Source organism: Labeo rohita, chromosome 2 (assembly GCF_022985175.1).
Source record: "Labeo rohita strain BAU-BD-2019 chromosome 2, IGBB_LRoh.1.0, whole genome shotgun sequence".
Lineage (NCBI taxonomy): Eukaryota > Metazoa > Chordata > Actinopteri > Cypriniformes > Cyprinidae > Labeo > Labeo rohita.
In genome coordinates, this window is record NC_066870.1 from 35,031,089 (window position 1) to 35,053,190 (window position 22,102).

Consider the following 22,102-nt stretch of genomic DNA (forward strand, 5'->3'; position numbering starts at 1 on the left):
TCATTCTTTTACCAAAATAAGAGGATCATACAAAATGCATGTTATTTTTTATTTAGTACTGACTGGATCTCAAAATCGTACAGTCATTACTGGAAAGGCTTCAAACACACAAATATGCTAAAACCCAAAGAATTTGTGGGACCTGAAGGTTTTTTATGAAGGACAGCGGGCAGTTTAACTGTTTGTTCAGGACAAACAAGGGACTCATGAACAACTATCACTAAAGAAAACAAAACAAAAAAACACAGCTGTGGATCATTCAGGTAATAACAAAGTATTAAGAATCAAGCATATGTAAACTTGAACAGGGTATTTTTTTATAAATTCAACTATTATTTTCTCTTGTGGACTATATGTAAATGTCTTTTATGTGAAATCTTATTCAGGTCAGTACTAAATAAAAAATAACATGCATTTTGTATGACTCCTCTATTTTTGGTAAAATAATTAACATTTTGCAGATTCTGCAAGGTCTAAGTAAACTTTTGACCTCAAAAGGTCTTATCTAGCGAAACGATTGGTTATTTTCATTAAAAAGTACAATTTAAATACTTCTTAATCTCAAACGCTTATCTTGCATTTCTCTCCCTGAACTGTGTATTCTGGTTAGGGTATGTCGAAAAACTCCAATAGTATTTTCTCCCTCAACTTCAAAAATCATTTCAAAATCATCCTACATTGCTGCAGAAGTACAGACCCAGTCTTTGCAAAGTGAACATGCAAAGAAGATCAAACACCCTTAACAAAAGTAAAACAGCGATATAGGATGAATTTTAAAGTTGAGGGAAAAACTAACTGTCATGAACCAGAAAAAAAACTGTCCATGCAGAGTAAGACAAGACGAGGGTTTGACATTAAAAATTATATAAATTGTAGTATTTTTATGAAAATAAAAATTGCTAGACAAGACCCTTCTTCCTTGGCTGGGATCATTTACAACCGCATTTGGGATTGTTGAAGCTGCATTATAACTGCATTTTGGAGGTTCAAAATTTGGGGCACCATAGCAGTCCATTATGTGGAGAAAAAATGCTGAAATGTTTTCCTCAAGAAACATAATTACTTTACGACTGAACAAAGAAAGACATGAACATCTTGGATGACAGGGCGGTGAGTATATTATATGTGAATCTTTGTTTTGGAAGTGGACTTCTCCTTTAAATATGCATAGCACTGCATGCCCCATGTGTGTATATATATACCTACATAGATACATATTTGTATATACATACATACATATGCATTATATACATATATCCTTTTTCAGTTTGCCTTGTATTCAGTTTCTCATTTCTTACATATATAAAAAAAATTAAAACGCATACCCTGCTGACACTATATTGTGAAACGACTTCTTTTAAGCGCTGAAAAGAGTGAAAACACAATGACACGTGTCAATCATGTGCCTGTGTGTGTCATTCGTTTCATACATGCTGTAATTATAGGAGAAAAGCTTTTCACAAAGTTATTCTTTTGCGTGTCAGTCGGCTCTCGCTGCCAGACGGCTGTGGAAGGGGCCTGTCAAAGACAAATGGAACAAAATGAAACACACAAATTGCTGTGAGCCTGAATTGCAAAAAGATTCGCAGCCTGGACATGAGGGAGGCTTTGCCCTGACGTGCATCAGGCTTGGTGCCAAAATCTGCCGATTACACAGGCAACTGCCTTCTAAATTCAGCTGTACTAAAACACACCTTGTCCAGTACACAAAGTACTTGACTGGCCTTGATAAGTTGATGTTGCACAGTCTAGACCAAACAAACAAATAACAGACAAATTGTGAGTGAACTAAAAACTTTGTATCTAGGCTGTGAGTGTGCCTTATAATGCTGCCTATAAAACAGATGTTAAGGCCCGGAAGGCTTTATGCAAGTGTGTAAGCACAAATGTTTTGAAAGCTCTTAGCATTTAATTGCAATCTCATATTCAAAGCAAAAAATAGAAGCTAATTTTCTCTAATTCTTTTCTTTTTCAGATCAACTAATGGCAAAGCAGAGCAACAGTTTGAAGAGAAACTTGCTGGGTAAGTTAGTTAAAATTAGTTAAAGGCAGGGTTGGAGATTTGGTTCAAAAACATTTTGTGTTATGCTGGTTCAAAGTCTCTTCACATCCCCAAAGCAATCACTAAGTTACGTAAGTGGTCTAGAACTGCTCTGAGAGTCACTTTGTGAGTATTTTACCATTTCATTTGAGACAATGTCATATCATATACAAACAGAAATGTAAAGGTCTTTACAGCAACATGTCAAAATAAAAGTTACTACTACTACTACAAACAATAAAGTTATTATTAAAACATAATTTTTAAGGAATATTAACAAATATATATTTGTTTATATATATATATATATATATATAAACGGATAATCGCATACAAAATAAAAGTTTGCCAAATATATGTGTGTAATTATGTATATGTAAATACAAACACATTCATGTTTATATTTATGATTTTTACAAGTGTATGTATTCATTATAATTTTTATATAATTTATATTATATATATAAATAAAAATATTTAGTACTTAACATATTTCTCTTAAATATATACATTCATTTGTGTGTATTTATATATACATAATAATTGCACACAGTACACACACATTTATTTGGCAAACTCAAACTTTTATTTTGTATGTGATTAATCACGATTAAGATGCTTTTGGTTATTTAAACATAATCAAACTATTACATTGGAAGATTAATGAATGAATAATTAATAATTTGTTCAATTTAAACAACAAAAATTTTGTTTATAAAATAATTTATAGGCCTTAAAAATGTAATTTTTGTTTCAATTTAAATAATTGCTGTTAAATTAATCAAAAGTTTCATGATTAGATTATTAGATATAATTAGATATGCTTTTTGGTATATATAATCTATTAATTAGAGATGCTTTTGATTATTACAATTTAATCAGATGGTATTGGAAGATAAATTAATGAAAAACACAATTTGTTAAATTTAAACAACAAAAATGTAATTTATAGGCCTTAAAATGTTAAATGTTAAAAATGTTTTGTTTAAATTTTAATTAATTGCTATTAAATTGTTTAAGTTTCATGGTTTTAATTAATTAGATATGCTTTTTGATACATACACACACACATATATATATATATATATATATATATATATAAAATCGGAAACAAAAAATTAATCTGGGAGAAAATAAAATATTTCATAGGGCCCTATTTCTGACTTATGTAACCACATATTTAATAAAAACAGTATCTTGACACTAAATAGAGATTTGGTATAATGTTTACATCAAGTTTTACATTACATTTGGGGTCACTAAGATTTAAAAGAAGACTCACCAAGGCTGCATTTATTTGATCAAAAATACAGTAAAATTGTGAAATATTATTTCAGTTTAAAACAACAGTTTTCTATGTGAATATATTTTAAAATGTAATTTATTTCTGTAATGCAAAGCTAAATTTCCAGTCTTCAGTGTCATATGAGCCTTCATAAATCATTCTAATATGCTGATTTGAAACATTTCTTATTATGATCAGTGTTAAAAACAGTTGTGCTGCTTAGTATTTTTCTGTGGAAAGCATTAAACATTTTTAATGATTCAAAAGAACAGCCCTGATTTCAAATGGAAATATTTTATGTCTGTACTGTCATCTTTGATCAATTTAATGCATCCACATGTACCACATGTGCTTTTCACTCTCAGAGATGAAGCTGTATTGTGTTTCTGGAGTCCATTGACAGACTTTATTGCAGTGAACTCTTTTTCGATTGGCATCGTCTCACACGTGTGAGCGCCAGTGCTCTCCTCCTCTTAATGAGAGTGGATGTTGATGGCCGTTATCGAGTCCTTCCGTTCGCCTCCCCACGGCGCGCTCTTCACAGGGGGCCGCAGGAGTTCAGCGCTCAACCCTTCAAGTATCTATCTGCTCTGCGTCACCGCCAAATCACCATGGCGATAGCGGCGCTCAGGGCCCCGAATGAGGCACCCGCTCTGTTTGAGACGTCTGCAGAGCCACGAGGATGCAGCGAAGAGGCTGTGGAACAATACAGGAAAATTAGACATAAAAAAAACCCCTCAATTTAAAATTCTGATGCATTCTTCAAAATAATGAGAGCACTGTTTGTGATGCTGATGAGCACAGGCTTTATCAAACCATATAGTGCTCTGATGGTGAAGGACATCTGATTCTGGTGAGGTCTTCAATTAAGAGACGTCTCTCTCAACCTGCTGGTGTTCGACAGGAAATGGAGTGTTTTTTTCTTTTTTCCTCTTTTTTTTGCCATGGAAACACTTCAGCGGCTATTGATCTGGAGATGTTTTCCCATCTGTTGAGCACATTCTGATGTAAAAATAGCACTTTCCAGGAATATACTACACTTTGGTCCTACATTTTTTAATGGTTTTATTTTATTTTTTTAATTTAATTTAATTTAATTGTTTAATGTTTTTTTTTTTCTTTTTTTTTTGTATTGATAACCATTAGATACGTTAGATAAATTAATCTAGCACATGTACGAAAGTGGTGATTTTAACTTGCTCCACCTCCAGTAATATAATAATAATAATAATATATTTTTTTATTATTGATATTATTATTTGATATTATTATTTAATAATATTATTATTATTTATTTTTGAATAAAAATTAAAAAGTAACAAATATTTGTATGTCATTATATTTTGTCTATCTATATATCTTTAATATATTTCAATGTCATAAAACTTAATTGTTACATAATAATAATAATATATACATTGTTTTTTCTGAAGAAATATGAAAAAGTAACAGATATTTATATATCAATATATTTTATTTATATATCTTTAATACATTTTAATGTCATAAATCATACTAGCAATTGTAATAATAATAATAAAGTAATAATAAATATTTTCAAAGAAATATTAAAAAGTAATAAATATTCATATATCAGTATCTTTTATCTATCTATATATTTTGAATATAATGTCATAAAATGTAATCGGAATATAATAATAATTATTTTTTTTAAGAAATATTAAAAAGTAATAAATATTCATATATTAGCATCTTTTATCTATATATCTTTAATATAATTTAGCATCATAAAACGTAATCGGAATATAATAATAATTATTATTATAATTGTATATTTTCTGAAGAAATAATAAAAAGTGACAAATATTTATATCAATATAATAATTTAATGTAAAAATCATAAAAGTAATTGTAATATAATAATAATAGATATTTTTGAAGAAATATTAAAAAGTAACAAATGTTTATATATCAATATCTTTTATCTATCTATATTTCTTTAATATAATTTAATGTCATAAATCATAAATAGTAAAGAATTTATTTATTAATATGTTTTGAATATGTTTAAAAGACTAAAATATACATTTCTTTAATATGTTTTGATGTCATAAATAGTAAACAGATATTTGTTCATTAAATAGTAAAAATATAATTATTTAATATTTATGAAGTCATATTTATGAAGTCATATATATATATATATATTATGGTGACTGAAATAATAAAGTCACAAATCTGTATTGCTACTGCATTTCGATTAATGATCATGTTTAAGCATTTTGTTCCATTTACTGGAATTAATTTAATGTTTCAAACCCTAGTTTGTGCTTGAGTCATGAAAAATTTCAAAAAACATCCTGCCATGCTGCATTGGATGCACTGGGTCATAACCACAGCACTCTTCATGTTAAGCGGCGTCTTTTCTCTGTGTTCCTGCATATGTTCACCTTTCTTCAGTTGTGGTGAGTTAGTTTCATCCCCCTCACCTCATTTCAGACAGTATAAATGATGGAGAACAGATCCCAGCAGGACACTGGGTTGTGGGGTGATGCTCCTGCCGTGAGCTCTGAATGCACTGTCATCTCCAGCATTGTATTTCATTGCACAGGTCATGCGGCCGGGGCGAAAGCAGTTGGTTTTTGTTATTTTGCTGATTACAAGACAAAAACCTGAAGAGACTGGTTTCTGTGCTTACAGAGAGAACTGACAGGAAAAACTAAAAATGGAAACTATAACCTTTAGAGATTTTAATGACAATTTTGTCATTATGTACTCACCCTCTTGTCATTCTAAAACCATTTTGTTTCTTCTTTTATGTGTATTTTCTTTTTTGGGTGAACTATTAAATTTAATCTGCTCCTTGAATCTGACTTGAAACAGATACTTCCAGAGGAACATTTATTGCTTAAAGAATGCTCTTTTAATGGATGTTAACATTGGCTCAGATGTTTCTACTAAAATTTGTTAGGAGGGATAAAAATAGTTGCAAATTGTTGACGAACAGCAATGGTGCTATAAAATGGTCCATCTTAAATTCTTTTCATTGCAGACTTATGAAAATCTAGATGATTGTTTCTCATCTGGTTTTGTTTCAGGGGATGACTTGTTATTTTTTAACCCACCGAAGCCTCAAGACTCAGCTAAGTTTACTGGTGTCCAGAGAAAAATCTGAGAAGCAGGAGACCCTAACAAAGGTACATTTGTTTTAACTGAATACACTTGCTGTCTATAAACCGTTTCAATATTAAAGATTTGTGATTTTTCTTTCCTGCATGTTTCACAGTCTATATATGCTACCATTTAACAGTTTGGAGTTGGTGAGATTTTTTGATGTTTTTGAAAGAAGACTTTTATGCTCATCAAGGTTGCATTCATTTGATTAAGAATACAGAAAAAAATGGTAAAATTGTGAAATATTATTACTTTTTAAAATAGCTGTTTTCTATATGATCATATTTTAAAATGTAATTTATTCCTGTGATGCAAAGCTGAATTTTCAGCATCATTACTCCAGTCTTCAGTGTCACATGATCCTTCAGAAATCATTCTAATATGCTGATTTGATTTCTTCTTATTATTATAATTGTTGAAAACAGTTTGAAACCATAATACATTGTTGCAGGACTTTTTGATGAATAGAAAGCATTTATTTAGCATTTATTTAAAACAGAACATTATAAATGTCTTTACTGTCACTTTTGACCAGTTGAATGCATCCTTGCTGAAGTATTAATTTCTATTTTAAAAATTCTTAACCCTGAACTTTTGAACAGTAGTGCATGCTGAATTTTTTTCCACGGTTAGAGAGGCAGTGACCGAGAGAATCTTTGACACCAGCACAGCTTGACAGAACTTAAAGAAGACAACATTCTCTTATGACTGATCAGAGACAGTAAAGCCCAGCCGGACCGCTGTGATCTGCTCTGCTTCTCTCCACATGATGGATTCCTGCTTGTCCAGATTGTACAGCTTCTTAATTCTTGGCCTCAGTGGTGGAACGAATTCCAGCTCACACATCAGCCACTTTCAAAAGAAACCTCAAGACTCCTTAAACTAGACCTCACACAACGCAAACCTGCACTGCAACAATCTGTATTTGTCGTATTATGTACAGTAGGCCCTTGTGTTGGTAGGAAAGCACATATAGAGACTGTTCCTGTTATATTTACTTATATAGAAGTATGGAAACTAATACAAGTTAACTTATCGTAAGACAGCATAAAAATGATTTTTGCTTCAACTGTGTTGTATAACCATTCACAGGTGTCAATGATTGCATGTGAATGATGGTAAGTGATCTTCAGTGATAATAACGGTGAGTGATGGTTCATTGATTTGGATAGGAGTGCATTATGTGATAATTTTTGAGAAGTGATGGTTTAAAAATTGGTTAATGATGATGAGCAATAGTTGAGAATGTTTATTGCTGGTTGTAGATGGTTCAGTGATGGTGAAGGATGGTGAATAATGGTGTGTGATGGTGAACAATGATGATCTGATTACTAGTTATTGGACAACATAGTCATTAAATAAACTGCAGTGAATGCATTATGCAGATTGGTGAAAAACTGTGAATAGCATTTGTTCACTATTGGTGAATGATGGTAAATAATAGTAAGTGATGGTTTACTAGTTAATTGATTAAAAATCACAATTAGAGACTCATAAAACAAAAGACAAAAATGCATTGAATGCATAATGCTATTTGGTGAAAAAATGTGAAATGGTAACTGTTTGTGAATGATGGTTCAGTGATGGTGAATTATGGCAAATAATGGTTTATTTATATAAATGATGTTCAGTGTTGGACAGCTGTATTAGGTATGATAAATGATGCAGGATTGTTCACTAGTAAATGGATTATAAACCATGGTTATAAACTCACAAAACAAGGAAAAGTTAAGAAAATGCATTGAAAGCATTATGCCAATTCATAAAAAAATTGTGAGGTGTTCACTTTTGGTGACTGATGGTAAATAATGGTGAGTGATGTTTTATTCATATAAATGATGTTTAGTGTTGGAAATCAGTGTTAGCGTTTATAAATAATGGGAGATTATGCATAATGCCAACTGGTAAAAAATTGTGAATAGTGTTCAGTGTTGGTGAATGATGGTAAATAATAAGTAATGGTTTATTAGCATGTTCATTAGCAATATTAGTCGTTGTAAATAATGGAAGGATTGTTCACTAGTTAATGGATTATAAACCATGACAAAAAAGACAAGAAATGCACTGAATGCATAATGCTAGTTGGAGACAAAGTGTGAAGTATTCACTTTACTTTATTCACATAAATAATGGTGAGTGATGGTTTAGTAATATGAAAGGTGTTCAGTGTTACAGAGCAATGTTAGTGATGATGAATAATTGTAGGTTTGAACACTAGTTATTTGGATTCTACACCACAATAATCATGCCCATTTCTGAAAAGTGTTCACTTTTGGTGAATGATGGTAAACCACAAAAAGAAACTCACAAAACAGTTTTCAAAAGAATCATACTTAGATTGGTAAAAAAGATTAGTGTTGATTAGTGAGAAAGATGGTAAATAATAGTGAGTCATGGCATGTTTAAGTAATTAATGTTCAGTTTTGGAGAGCAGTGTTAGTGATGCTGAATAATGAATTATAAACCACAATAAGAAACTCACAAAACAGTTTTTACAGAAATTGTACTTAGATTGGTGAAAAAGTGATTAGTGTTTATTGTTGGTGAATGATGGTAAATAATGTTGATCACTAGTTAATAGATTATAAACCCAGATTAGATTAAAAACACAAATAAAAAAAAAGTAAATGCATGGAATGCATTATGTAAATTGGTGAAAATTCACTGTTGGTGAATGATGATACATAGCAGTGAGTGATGGTTTATTTATGCAGATGATGATCAGTGTTGGCAAGCAATAATAGTGATGAGTAATGGTAGGATAGTTTGCAATCCAACATTAGAAACTCTTAAAATAAAGGCTGACAATAAAATGCATTAAATGCATAATACAAATTGGTGATGTTTTTAAAACAGTGTACACATTTGGTGCAATGATGGTAAACAATAGTGATTCAGGGTTTATTTATGTAAGTGATGTTCAGTGTTGGAAAGCAATATAAGTGATATAATGGGAGGATTGATCACTAGCTAATGTATTATAAACCACAAAGAAACTCAGAAAACAGTTTTCAAAGAAATATTTAGACTGGTGAAAAAGTGATGAGTGTATAGTGTTGGTGAATGATGGTAAATAACAGTGAGTGATGTTTTGTTTATAAAAATGATGTTCAGTGTTGACTAGCGATATTAGTGATGAATAATGGTTTTGGTTAATCGTTAACAGATTATGAACCAGGAATAAAAACTCATAAATCAAAGAAAGATAAGAACTGGTGAAAAATTGGTAAATGGTAAATTATGGTAAGTAATGGTGAGTGATGGTTTATTTATGCAAGTACTTTTCAGTGTTGGCGAGCAGTATTAATGATGACTAATTGTAGGATTGTTCACTAGATTATATACTGTAAACCACAATTAGAAACTCACAAAATAAACAAAGAAAAGAAAATGCATTGAATGCATAATAGGAATTGATGAAAAAAGTGTTCACTTTTGGTGCAGTAATGGTAAATAATGATGGTTCAGGGTTTATTTATATAAGTGATGCTCAGTGCTGGAGAGGAATATTAGTGATAAATAATGGTAGGATTAATCACTAGTTAATAGATTATAAACCACAAAGAAATTTGCAAAACAGCTTTAAAAGAAATTGTATTTTGATTGGTGAAAAAGTGATCAGTGTTTAGTGCTGGTGAATGATGTTTTGTTTATATAAATGATGTTCAGTGTTGACAAGCAATGAATGATGGTTAATGAATGATAATGGACAAGCAATGACTAATGGTTGAATTAATATACATTAGGATTAAAAACTCAAGTCAAAGAAATACAAGAAAATGCATTGAATGCATAATGTAAATTGATGAAAAATCGTGACGTTCACTGTTAGTGAATGATGATAAATAATGGTGAGTGATGGTGTATTTATGCAACTAATGTTCAGACTTGGCAAGCAGAATTAGTGATGAATAATGGTGGGATTGTTCACTAGTTAATAGCTTGCAAACCACTATTACAAACTCACAAACTAAACAAAGACAAGAAAATGCATAATAGGAATTGGTGAAAAAAGTGTTCACTTTTGGTGCCGTAATGGTAAACGATGGTTCAGGGTTTATTTATATAATTGATGCTCAGTGCTGGAGAGCAATATTAGTGATTAATAATGGTAGGATTGTTCACTGGATTATATACTGTAAACCACAATTAGAAACTCACAAAATAAACAAAGACAAGAAAATGCATTGAATGCATAATAGGAATTGGTGAAAAAAAATGTTCAATTTTGGTGCAGTGATGGTAAATAATGATGGTTCGGAGTTTATTTAAATAAGTGATGCTCAGTGCTGGAGAGCAGTATTAGTGATGAATAATGGTAGGATTGATCACTAGTTAATAGATTATAAACCACCATTAGAAACTCACAAAATAAATAAAGACAAGAAAATGCATTGAATGCATAATACAATTTGGTGAAAAAAAATGTTTTTTTATAGTGTTAACTTTTGTTGCAATGATGGTAAATGGTGATGTTCAGTGCTGGAGAGCAGTATTAGTGATGAATAATGGTAGGATTGATCACTAGTTAATAGATTATAAACCACCATTAGAAACTCACAAAATAAACAAAGACAAGAAAATGCATTGAATGCATAATAGGAATTGGTGAAAAAAAATGTTCAATTTTGGTGCAGTGATGGTAAATAATGATGGTTTATTTAAATAAGTGATGCTCAGTGCTGGAAAGCAGTATTAGTGATGAATAATGGTAGGATTGATCACTAGTTAATAGATTATAAACCACCATTAGAAACTCACAAAATAAATAAAGACAAGAAAATGCATTGAATGCATAATACAATTTGCTGTTTTTTTATAGTGTTAACTTTTGTTGCAATGATGGTAAATGGTGATGTTCAGTGCTGGAGAGCAGTATTAGTGATAAATAATGGTAGGATTGATCACTAGTTTATAGATTATAAACCACCATTAGAAACTCACAAAATAAACAAAGACAAGAAAATGCATTGAATGCATAATACAATTTGCTGTTTTTTTATAGTGTTCACTTTTGTTGCAGCGATGGTAAATGGTGATGTTCAGTGCTGGAGAGCAGTATTAGTGATGAATAATGGTAGGATTGATCACTAGTTAATAGATTATAAACCACCATTAGAAACTCACAAAATAAATAAAGACAAGAAAATGCATTGAATGCATAATACAATTTGCTGTTTTTTTATAGTGTTCACTTTTGTTGCAACGATGGTAAATGGTGATGTTCAGTGCTGGAGAGCAATGTTAGTGATGAATAATGGTAGGATTGATTACTAGTTAATGGATTATAAACCACAATTAGAATCTCACAAGTCAGAGAAAGACAAAAATGCATTGAATGCATAATGCCAATTGGTAAAAAATTCTGAAATGTTAGCTGTTGGTGAATGACGGTTGAATGATAATAGCGTGTGATTGTTTAATAATGTGAATGGTGTTCTGTGATGCTGGTCTGTCAGTGCAGGTGATTGTCGGCAGCAGTGAGGGAATCACCACACACACACGCGCGCGCTCTTCACTCTCACGCTCCTCCAGTGCTCCACAGACCTTCATTACTCCAGTCTGTCGATGTGAGACGCGGATGACAAAGTTGAAATCGCAGGTGCACAAAGCGAACCGTCCATTTGCAGACGTGACAACGAAGACGAGGGATTATATCGCGAGTCCTTCTGTGATGGTGAGTTTGCGCTTCTTCTTCGCGTTTCTTCAGTCATTGAGCGCTACAGCCATACATTGAATGCGGGCGACCTCCGCTCACAATGCACTATAGTCAACGGCGTGTTTCTCATTCGCTTCACGCGTGTTTCTATGGACGGATTAATTATTAATACAAGATGAGTGAATCTTTAGAGACCGCAGAGATTATTTAGGCTGTGCTTTGTTGGATATATGCTCAGTTCTGTAATTTGAAGATGATTTGAGGGTTATAATGTACCGATTGATCCATATTATCACTTTAAAAATGCATCCAAAAACACGTTTGCCGCAAATCGTTGTTCAGCATGAGCTGTAAATGGGTGAATCTCATAAAGCTTGTACATAATGTCACATTTCCCCCGAAAATTATATGTGCATACATATTTTCATCACGTTTCCATTGACTGTAATGTAGAAAATAATTCTGTATTATTTAAACACTAATATTAGTAGTAGTATTTGTTGTATTAGCTTTTAAGCCTACTGGTTTTAATAAAAATTAACTGACCAGACAGGATGATTTCATTACTCTATTACAGTAATGAGAATCTAATGAGGACCATTATTAAGAATGAGAATTACAGCCAAACCTCAAAAGTTAAACATGTGAAAACTATGGAGAAAATAGGTTGAATTGTACTAAAAATAATGCAAATAACATTATGCATTTTTATCTTTTGGGGGGAAATATGATCCTATGCACTGACTCCTGAGGCAAACGGAGGCAAAGAAAAAGCAGCTGTGTAAAGCCAATAATCAGCCAGTTCTGATGGTTTCTCTCGTGCATTAGGTCTGTTGTCTCACTCTAACGCCTCACACCATCATCAGTAAATCAATCCAGATTTCTGCAGTGAATATGAAGGCATGCAGTGAGTCACAGCACACATTAAAGCTGCCTTCACATTCATGCAAAACAAACCCAACCACTGTATATTCCCATTCAAATGATTGCCTCAGGTTGAATCTGATTTATTGCATGTATAGTAATGACCTCCAATTTATCCAGAAGCCTTACACTTTGACCTTGCAATGTTATGAAACATATTCAGTCATTTCAGTTCATTAGGTGCTGAAAAGGTGATGCTTTTCTCTTTGTGTTACCGTGCTGTGGAAAACATGCCTCACCGTTAATGGAATTAATGTAGCAATACAGTAGATCACAATAGCATTAGTGGTATAAAAATACACAAGAACATACAATGTTAAATGACCGTTGTTATTGTTGCCAGATGCTGTTCAAGAGCACAGAGCCCATTCAGAAACAGCCACGTTCAGCCCTGTGCTTCTCATTATGATGGTTATCAGAGCCACAGTGTGTGTTTTGCATCCATAAAAAAACCTTCTGTTTGATTGACACTCAACTGTCTTTCTATCCTTGAAGTGCCTGTTTGTTTGCATCCCACAAGGCATGCAAAAATAGCACGGAGAGGAGAGAGAATCTGCATGAAAAACATTTAAATGAGCATTTTCTACTGAAATTGGCATTTCTAGACTTGAGAGTTGCATTGAATGTGAAGCCATCATCACAGGTTCATTTTGAGGAAAACACTGAATCTTGTTTTTCTGATCATGCAGTTTATGAGTTCTGCAGTTGGATGCAGCTGAATCACTACTCGTTCATTCTATGTGTGTGTTTTATTCACTGTGATTCATCCTTTTTTGGGATCTAATAAAGATGAGTAAGACGGCGGGGGCTCGGAGACCGTTCGCTGTCCTTGCGCAGGTCTCATCTTAAAGGATTTTTTACCTCCTTAGATTCGCTGTGGATCAGTAAATCTGGCCGACACACATTTCCCGTAAACCCCTGCCCACTCGCCCCTCCCTGCGCTTCGGCCCTGCGCACTTCAGCGATCAGAGATTTGATTATTTCGGATGGGATTGTATATAATAAAGAATGTAAGGGTGATTCGGTGTTGTTGTGGGTCCAGACTGAGCATCAGCCACTCTGCTGCAGTATATTATGATGTGGCCAGTAGTACTGAAGCAGCTCAGTGTGTCTCTGTGTGTTTGTGTTTTAAAACAATGTTCCTTCTCTTTTAGGCTTTATGAGGTTGTGTGTGAGATCTCGGGGAACAATTGTGAGCAGAATGCATAGACACATGACAAGAGAGACCTTCCTCGTCCTCTTCCTCATCATTAGCCTGGTAAGAGCAGAGACAGGCATGCATTTGTGTGCTTTCGGCCTGTTTTCACATGAATATATTGTACAAATGTAACCATTGAAATTTGATAAGGCAAGAATCACCTCTAAACCTCGTTATTAAATACTGGGTATCATGATTTTGCCTGGTAGATGATAAAACAGCCATATTTAGAGAACAGAGACTTTAAGCAGCCATCCACAAAAGCCTTCAAACCACAAGTGTTGATTTATTATTATTTTATATACTGCTATAGTTTTATATTTTCCAAACTTTAGTAATTTTTCTGCTTTTGTCATTTTTATTTTTATTTTTACTAGCAGCATTCATCATAGTTTTTTTTCTTTTTTTATTCTTTTTTTCCTTCTTTTCTTTTTTTTTTTTTTTTTGTAGCACTTTACAATAACCTTCTTTAGTTAACCTTAGTTAGTGCATTAACTAGCATTAACCAACAACTAGCAAAACATTTCTTACAGTATTCATGAATTTTTGTTAATGTTAGTTAATAAAAATACACCTGTTCATTGTTAGTTCATGTTAGCTTAGGTTCATTAAATAATTTTAACAAATAGAAGTTTTGATTAAAAAAAAATGTATTAGTACATTTCAGTTTTAGTTTTTACTCATTTCAATTTTCCAGTTTATTTTCAATAATTTTAGTGTTTTAACTTATTTTAGTTACTTCCCAAAGCGCATTTATCATAGTTTACTTTTTTTTTTTCCCCTTTTTTTTTGTTCATTGTTAATTTATGTTAGCTCAAGTTCATTAATAAAATATTAAAAGATACACATTTTGATTTGGAAAATATATTAATACATGTTGAAATTAACATTAACTATGATTAATTAATGCTTTAGACGAATTGTTAGTTTGCGTTAACTTATGTAGTTAACTAAGATTAACTAAGAAAGTTTTATGTAAAGTTTCAAAGCATATCTGAAAGGTTGACTTTTAAGAAGAAAAACACATCCTGAAGTTTCATGATAACTGTTGTGTGATAAAGGTCATGTTAGTTCTTGGTAATTACCTTACATTGAGATAATAAACAAGAGCATCTTATCTTGAATCAAATTAAAGAGAAAAGCTGCTTGAATGGTGGAAACGAAGATTTTTTTGATTTGCGTAATAAGTTCATTGAAAAAACTTGCTCACATAGTGATCTTATAGGACTAGCATGTAATTTGACTGAGATATCAACTTTGTTTCTCTTAAAGTTATAGAGCTATAAAATGAATATGGATAGGCCAGATCTCAAGGCCAGATTGAGATCTGTGACATTTCAGTTGCACAAAAAAAGTGTTTATAGTGTAAAAAAGGTTCTTTAGATTTGTTATTCACACTGGTAAAAAATGGTTGTGCGTGTGTATTTTTTTCTCAGTTTTAAAGGCAAAAGCACAGTATTTTACATGCATGTATTTATTGACATATTAAGTAAAAATAATGATATACTGAGTCAAATTAACATCTAATATTTAAGTCTATAAATACACTAGATTCACAGAATCCAGATGGCACAGTGTGGTCAGCAGCAACGAAAAGGGAACCATTACTCATTAAAGTATTTGTGTTTCTGAGAATGATTTATTTTCATTTGAATCCAGACTGCAGACAGGATCGTTTTAGATTGGCGATTTTGAGGTCTGACCCCTGACCCTTCTAATTAAGGTCTGAATGTCTCAAAGGACGGCAAAACAAAAGGTTGTAGAGAGGTCAATATATGTATATATGTGAACTATTAAAGGATTCGTTTTACATAAGAAATGTTGGGACTTTCACATAAGATTTCAGTAACCACAAACATTAGATTACAAGTTACCCAGAGTGTGTATTTTCAGTAAGTTGCAGGAGGAGGTAACCATAGCAACAGTTGGCTGCTCAAATGCTTTGCATTAGGATCAATGGACAGTGCATGACGTAATGTCATTATTTGCCACTTTATAATAGATTTAAATTGATCCCCGTCAATTGTGCTGTCTAATTCACACCCTATTAAGGGCAAATCTTTGTTTAGCATTTTTGACACCTCATTTGTTCGCATATGCACGTTAAAATGATTCGGCAACAGAAGTGTGTTCACGAAACCTCAGCTCAACACCTTTCTATACAATTTAAAGGAATATGTTATAGAAGATATATTATTTCTGTCTTTTCCATCAGAAGGGTTAGTTATTGTGTTGGACTGAATGTCCATCTCTGTAAAAATACAAAAAAGAGCTACCAAGTTTCAAAACCAGCCTTACCCATATGACTTGGTTTAAAATCGTTGTACAGTCCAAATATGCACAAATTAATCACTGTTTACAAGTGAAAACAGTCCAAAACAGTTCTAAACACATATATTGGTAGATTTTGGTATGACTTTTTCACTGGAGGAAATGTTATTATGCATTATGAACGCATATTTTAACCAGAAGCAATGGTTTGAAGTTAAAATGTCTTATTGACAGGTTTGTTTCTTACAAACATGCAGCTTTTGGCTTCACAGGATGTTAATTGATAGACTGAAGTGGTGTGGATTTTACCCCAAAATGAATATTTACTAAACCTGGCTGTCCAAAATGAATTTGTTCCTTTAACAGATTTGGAGAAATTTAGCATTACTTATTTGCTCACCAGTGGATCCTCTGCTGTGAATGGGTGCCATCATAATGAGAGTCCAAACAGCTGATAAACACATCACAATAATCCACAAGTAATCCACACCACTCCAGTCCATCAGTTAACATCTTGTGAAGTGAAAAGCTGCATGTTTGTAAGAAACAAATTCGTCAATAAGACGTTTTAACTTCAAACCATTGCTTTTGGTGAAAATATCAATCCATAATGCATACTAACATTTCCTACCATTATATGTGTTTAGAACTGTTTTGGACTGTTTTCACTTGTAAACAGTGCTTAAAGTCCACTTCCAGAACAACAATTTACATATAATGTACTCACCCTCTTGCCATCCAAGATGTTCATGTCTTTCTTTCTTCAGTTGTAAAGAAATTGTGTTTTTTGAGGAAAACATTTCAGCATTTTTCTCCATATAATGGACTGATATGATGCCCTGATTTTGAACTTCCAAAATGCAGTTAAATGTGGCTTCAAACAATCCCAAATGCGGCTGTAAAAGATCCCAGTCGAGGAAGAAGGGTCTTATCTAGCGAAACGATAGGTTTTTTTCATTTAAAAAATATAGTTTAAATAGCTTTTAATCTGAAACACTCATCTTGTCTTGCTCTCAAAGAACTCTGTGTATTCTGACTCAAGACAGTTAGGGTATGTCGAAAAATTACAATCATATTTTCTCCCTCAACTTCAAAAATCATTTCAAAATCATCCTACATCGCCCAGTCTGTACTTTGCAAGTGAACATGCAAGGAAGATCAAACACCCCTAACAAAAAAGGTAAAACAGCAATATAGGGTGATTTTGAAGTTGAGGGAGAACATGAGATGGGAGTTTTTCGACATACCCTAACTGTCATGACCCGGAACAAAAACAGTTCAGGCAGAGTAAGACAAGACGAGCGTTTGACATTAAAAAGTATATAAATTGTATTATTTTTATGAAAATAACCAATTATTTTGCTAGATAATTTGCTAGATTCTTCCTCGGCTGGGATCGTTTACAACCGCATTTAAACTGCATTTTGGAGTTTCAAAATCGGGGCATCATATCAGTCCATTATAAGGAGAAAAATCCAGAAATGTTTCTTTACGACTGAAGAAAGAAAGACATGAACATCTTGGATGACAAGGGGGTGAATACATAATCTGTAAATTGTTGTTCTGGAAGTGGACTTCTCCTTTAATCTGTGCATATTTCTCTCCTGATTCAGAAGAGACAACTTTTTCGCTGGAGAAAGCATTTAAAGTTAAAACATCTTAATGATGGATTTGTTTCTTGCAAACACAAGCTTTTCACTTCACAAACTGTTAATTGATGGACTGGAGTGTTGTGGATTATTGTGATGTTTTTTATTAGCTGTTTGGACTCTCACTCTGACGGTAGCCATTCACTGCAGATGGTTGCAGACATTTGGCTGGATGTGGAAACCAGGTCATATGGGTCAGGCTGGTTTTGAAACTTGGTAGCTCTTTTTTAGGACAACTAGTTTTAACTGGATTTTTACAGAGATGGACATTCAATCCAATGCAATAACAAACCCTTCTGATGGAAAAGAAAGAAATACCACGTCTTCTATAAAAAATAAAATTTGTGGAAGTTTTATATTTACCCCCAGAGGGGTAAATAGATGGGACCAGCACAGATTTCACAGGTCGATTTTTCATCTTGTTTATAAACAGGCAAGTTGTTAGTGGAAATGTTTTGGTGGTTTTGTGGCGTGAATTCATCCTGTGCGCTACTGCTGTTTATTTGCCCTGCTTTTGTGTTGTTTTGGTTTATTTACATTTTTTATCTGTTCGTTGATCCAGATGTGGCCCATACATTCAGAGATCTCCAACTGCGTCATCAAACGTGAGCAGGAGAGATGCTCGGAACGAATCGCGTTGCACAACCCCAAAGATGATGAAAAGTTTGGTAAGTGAGAGCTCATGTATAGTGTCTAGTATATATAGTGTAGTATGTATACAGAGTACATGCATGAGCAAATGTGGCAGAATGTGAAGTGTACATCTGTGTACAAGAAGTGTATGGAATTCTGTTATGTAATCCAGTGCGTTTGTTCTTCCAATTTCAGTGTGAAAGATGGACATGAAATGATAACAGCTAAAGTTTTCCCTCTCTAGAGTCATTTTCAATCTAGCTGCATCAAAACAGTGAGAGTTTCTCTTTTGCCTCTTTTGCACATGTCTGATTCACAATAAACCGTGAACTGATGAGTGAGCTGATAGTGAGAGGATTTTTGTAAACAAGGCTTTTGACTGATGGGGCAAAATATAAGTTACTTCAGTAGCTGAAATTAAAAAAAAGAAGTTTTGATAAGTATAACTTTAATAAATCATGCAAAACCTTTTAGTGTCTAAAGTCTGGGGGTGATAAGATTTTGAAAGAACTCTCGCCAAGGCTGCATTTATCAGATTAAATTTATAATAACCATAAATGTTTCTTGAGCAGCAAATTTCTGAAGGATCATGTGACACTGAAGACTGGAGTAATGATGCTGAAAATTCATAATTGCATCGCAAAAATAAATTGCATTTTAAAATATGTTAAAATAGAAAACAGTTATTTTAAATTGTAAAAATATTTCACAATTTTACAGTTTTTTCTTTATTTTTAATCAAACAATTGAAGCCTTAGTGAGCATAAGAATAAAGTAATCAATTTTTCCTTTCTAAAGTAATTTTCAATCTAACTGCATCAAGAGAGAGCCGCCCCTTTTGCACCTCAGATTCACAATGAACTGACGAATGAGCTGATAGAGCATTTTTGTGAACAGATTTTGACTAATGGGGAAAAATATAAATTACATTAATAGCTGATTAGGAAAAAACTGTTTTAATAAATATAACTTTATTAAGTCATGCAAAACCTTTAAGTATCTAAAATCTGGGGTAGATAAGATTTTAATTTTGAAAGGAATTTCACCAAGGCTGCATTTATCAGATTCAATTTATGTTTTTTGAGCAGCAAATCAGCATATTAAATTGATTCCTTATGGACACTGAAGACTGGAGTAATGGTGTCAAAAATTCATCTTTGTATCACAAAAATAAATATGTTTTAAAATATATTCAAATAGAAAACAATTATTTTAAATTGTAAAAATATTTCACAATGTGACTGTTTTTTTGTATTTTTAATCAAACAGTTGAAGATTAGTGAGCATTTATGTTTCTTGAGCAGCAAATCAGCATATTAGAATGATTTCTGAAGGATCATGTGACACTGAAGACTGGAGTAATGATGCCGAAAATTCATTGTTACATCACAAAAATAAATTACGTTTTAAAATGTATTTACATAAAAAACTGTTATTTTAAATTGTACAAATATTTCACAATTTTTAATTTTTTTTTTCTGTATTTTTAATCAAACAATTGAAGCCTTAGTGTGCCTGAGAAAAAATTATAATTTTTTTCCTTTCTAGAGTAATTTTCAATCTGTATCAAAACAGTGAGAGCTGCCTTATTTGCACGTCTGATTCACAAGCGTTTTTGTGAACAGATTTCCACTGATGTTGAAAAATATAAGCTACTTTAATAGCTTATTAGAAAAAATTAATAGTTTTAATAAATGTAACTTTATTAAATCATGCACAAAGATTTTGTTCTTAAAAAAAGTCTCACCAAGGCTGCATTTATCAGATTGAAAATACAGTAAAAACAGTAAAATTGTGAAATATTATTACAGTTTAAAATAACTGCTCTCTATTTGAATATATTTTAAAATGTAATTTATTCCTGAGATGCAAAGTTGAATTTTCACTATCATTACTCAGTTCAGTGTCACATGATCTTTCAGAAATCATTCTAATATGCTGATTTGCTTTAAGAAGCGTGTTTAAATAGTAGAATATTACAGTGTAAAATGTGAACAGCATTTATTTGAAATAGTATTCTTTTGAAACATTATAAATGCCTGTAGTGTCACTTTTGCTTAATTCAATGCATCCTTGCTGTATAAAAGTATTCATTTTTGTGACTTCACTGACCCCAAATTTCTGAACAGTAATGTAACTGTAAAATATATTCAAGTGACTTTATATTTTCTCAAACCGAACTGGGATACATGACACAAACACCCTTATTATTGAAACACATTAGAAAACTGAAATGTTTGCATCCATATGGCTTTATTGGACTGTGCAAGAGCATGTACTATGCCAGACGTGGATGTCAGCAACCATCAAAGAACTGCTGAATCATTTAACTGATTCATTGGTTCAATTCATGGAAATGATTCGGAACTGTTACAATGTAGCGTGTTTTCCATTCTGTCCTTCCCATCTTGCTTTCATTATGATTCATGATTCTCCATCTCTCCCGGCATCTCAATATAAGCACTCAGTTAACTAGGACTTGCGTTCATTGGGTTCGTTTCGCTCGGCATGTACTAAATGTGTCATCCGTCCCCTATAGAGGTATTCAGGTATTGTGGTAAACAGGAAGCAGGGCTGTGACACCTGTCAGCAATTACAGAGAAGAGAAGTTATTTTTGTGAGAGCTGGAGGACTCATCCAGCGCGATGTGGATAAATGGGCCGAGAGGAAGTTGGAGAGAAAGCACTTTGACTCTGACTCATGTGTTTGCAGCCTCAAGGACACTCTAGATAGTTCTGACTGTTTGGAGCAGAAAATAACAGATTATAAGGTGTAAAACAGCTTGAGTTGCTAGAAACACACTTGGGGCCGAGTTCACTGAACGGTAAAAGTTTTACATGTGAAATTTCAGTGCAAAAACCAGATGTGTTGGTGTAGTGCTGTGCCTTGTGCTTTGACTGTTATTGTCGTTGTTATTCTTTTAAGAGCAGACATACATTTTCTGTTCAGAAATCATGAGTAAGTAGAGATTTATTTTAAAAGGCAATTCATTTTAGACTGGTTTGATTAATTTGTTTTTTTAGCAGTGAGTGGATGTGATGGTTTGTAATGGTTCTCTTTAGACTTTCTCGAGTAGTACAGAAGTTTTAAATATACACTGCCTTTCAAAGGTTTGGACTCAGTAAGAAAGAAATGAATACTTTTATTCAAGGTGAATTAAAATGCACAGTTAAGTCATATATTACATGATGTTTTTATTTTTTGAAAGAAATTAGTACTCTTATTCAGCATGTAATGTAATAATGCTGTTCTTTTGAACTTTTTATGAATCAGATAATCCTGGAAATGAAAATGCATCATGGTTTCT

At 32.6% G+C, this 22,102-nt stretch overlaps 1 protein-coding gene and 1 long non-coding RNA gene across 6 annotated transcripts in view; both read left to right on the top strand.

Moving 5' to 3' along the window:
- The first annotated feature begins 1,737 nt into the window (after positions 1 to 1,737).
- On the top strand, positions 1,738 to 10,838 carry LOC127155173 (uncharacterized). 2 transcript variants are annotated; one of them, XR_007825540.1, is made up of 3 exons: positions 1,738 to 1,872; positions 1,976 to 2,023; positions 6,386 to 10,838. It is a non-coding gene; the product is annotated as an uncharacterized LOC127155173 (long non-coding RNA). The 2 variants fall into 2 exon arrangements; XR_007825541.1 differs by having other exon boundaries at positions 1,808 to 1,876.
- A 314-nt stretch (positions 10,839 to 11,152) lies between these two features.
- adcyap1r1a (adenylate cyclase activating polypeptide 1a (pituitary) receptor type I) overlaps positions 11,153 to 22,102 on the top strand; it is a 36,535-nt gene continuing 25,585 nt past the window's right edge. Inside the window, exons 1-3 of one of the 4 annotated variants that reach the window (XM_051130312.1) lie at positions 11,153 to 12,138; positions 14,199 to 14,302; positions 18,725 to 18,830. In XM_051130312.1, the coding sequence (XP_050986269.1) occupies positions 14,204 to 14,302; positions 18,725 to 18,830 (205 nt within the window). In that variant the 5' untranslated portion in view covers positions 11,153 to 12,138; positions 14,199 to 14,203. The remainder of the gene's footprint in view (positions 12,139 to 14,198; positions 14,303 to 18,724; positions 18,831 to 22,102) is intronic. The other 3 variants (XM_051130313.1, XM_051130315.1, XM_051130323.1) reach the window with 3 other exon arrangements.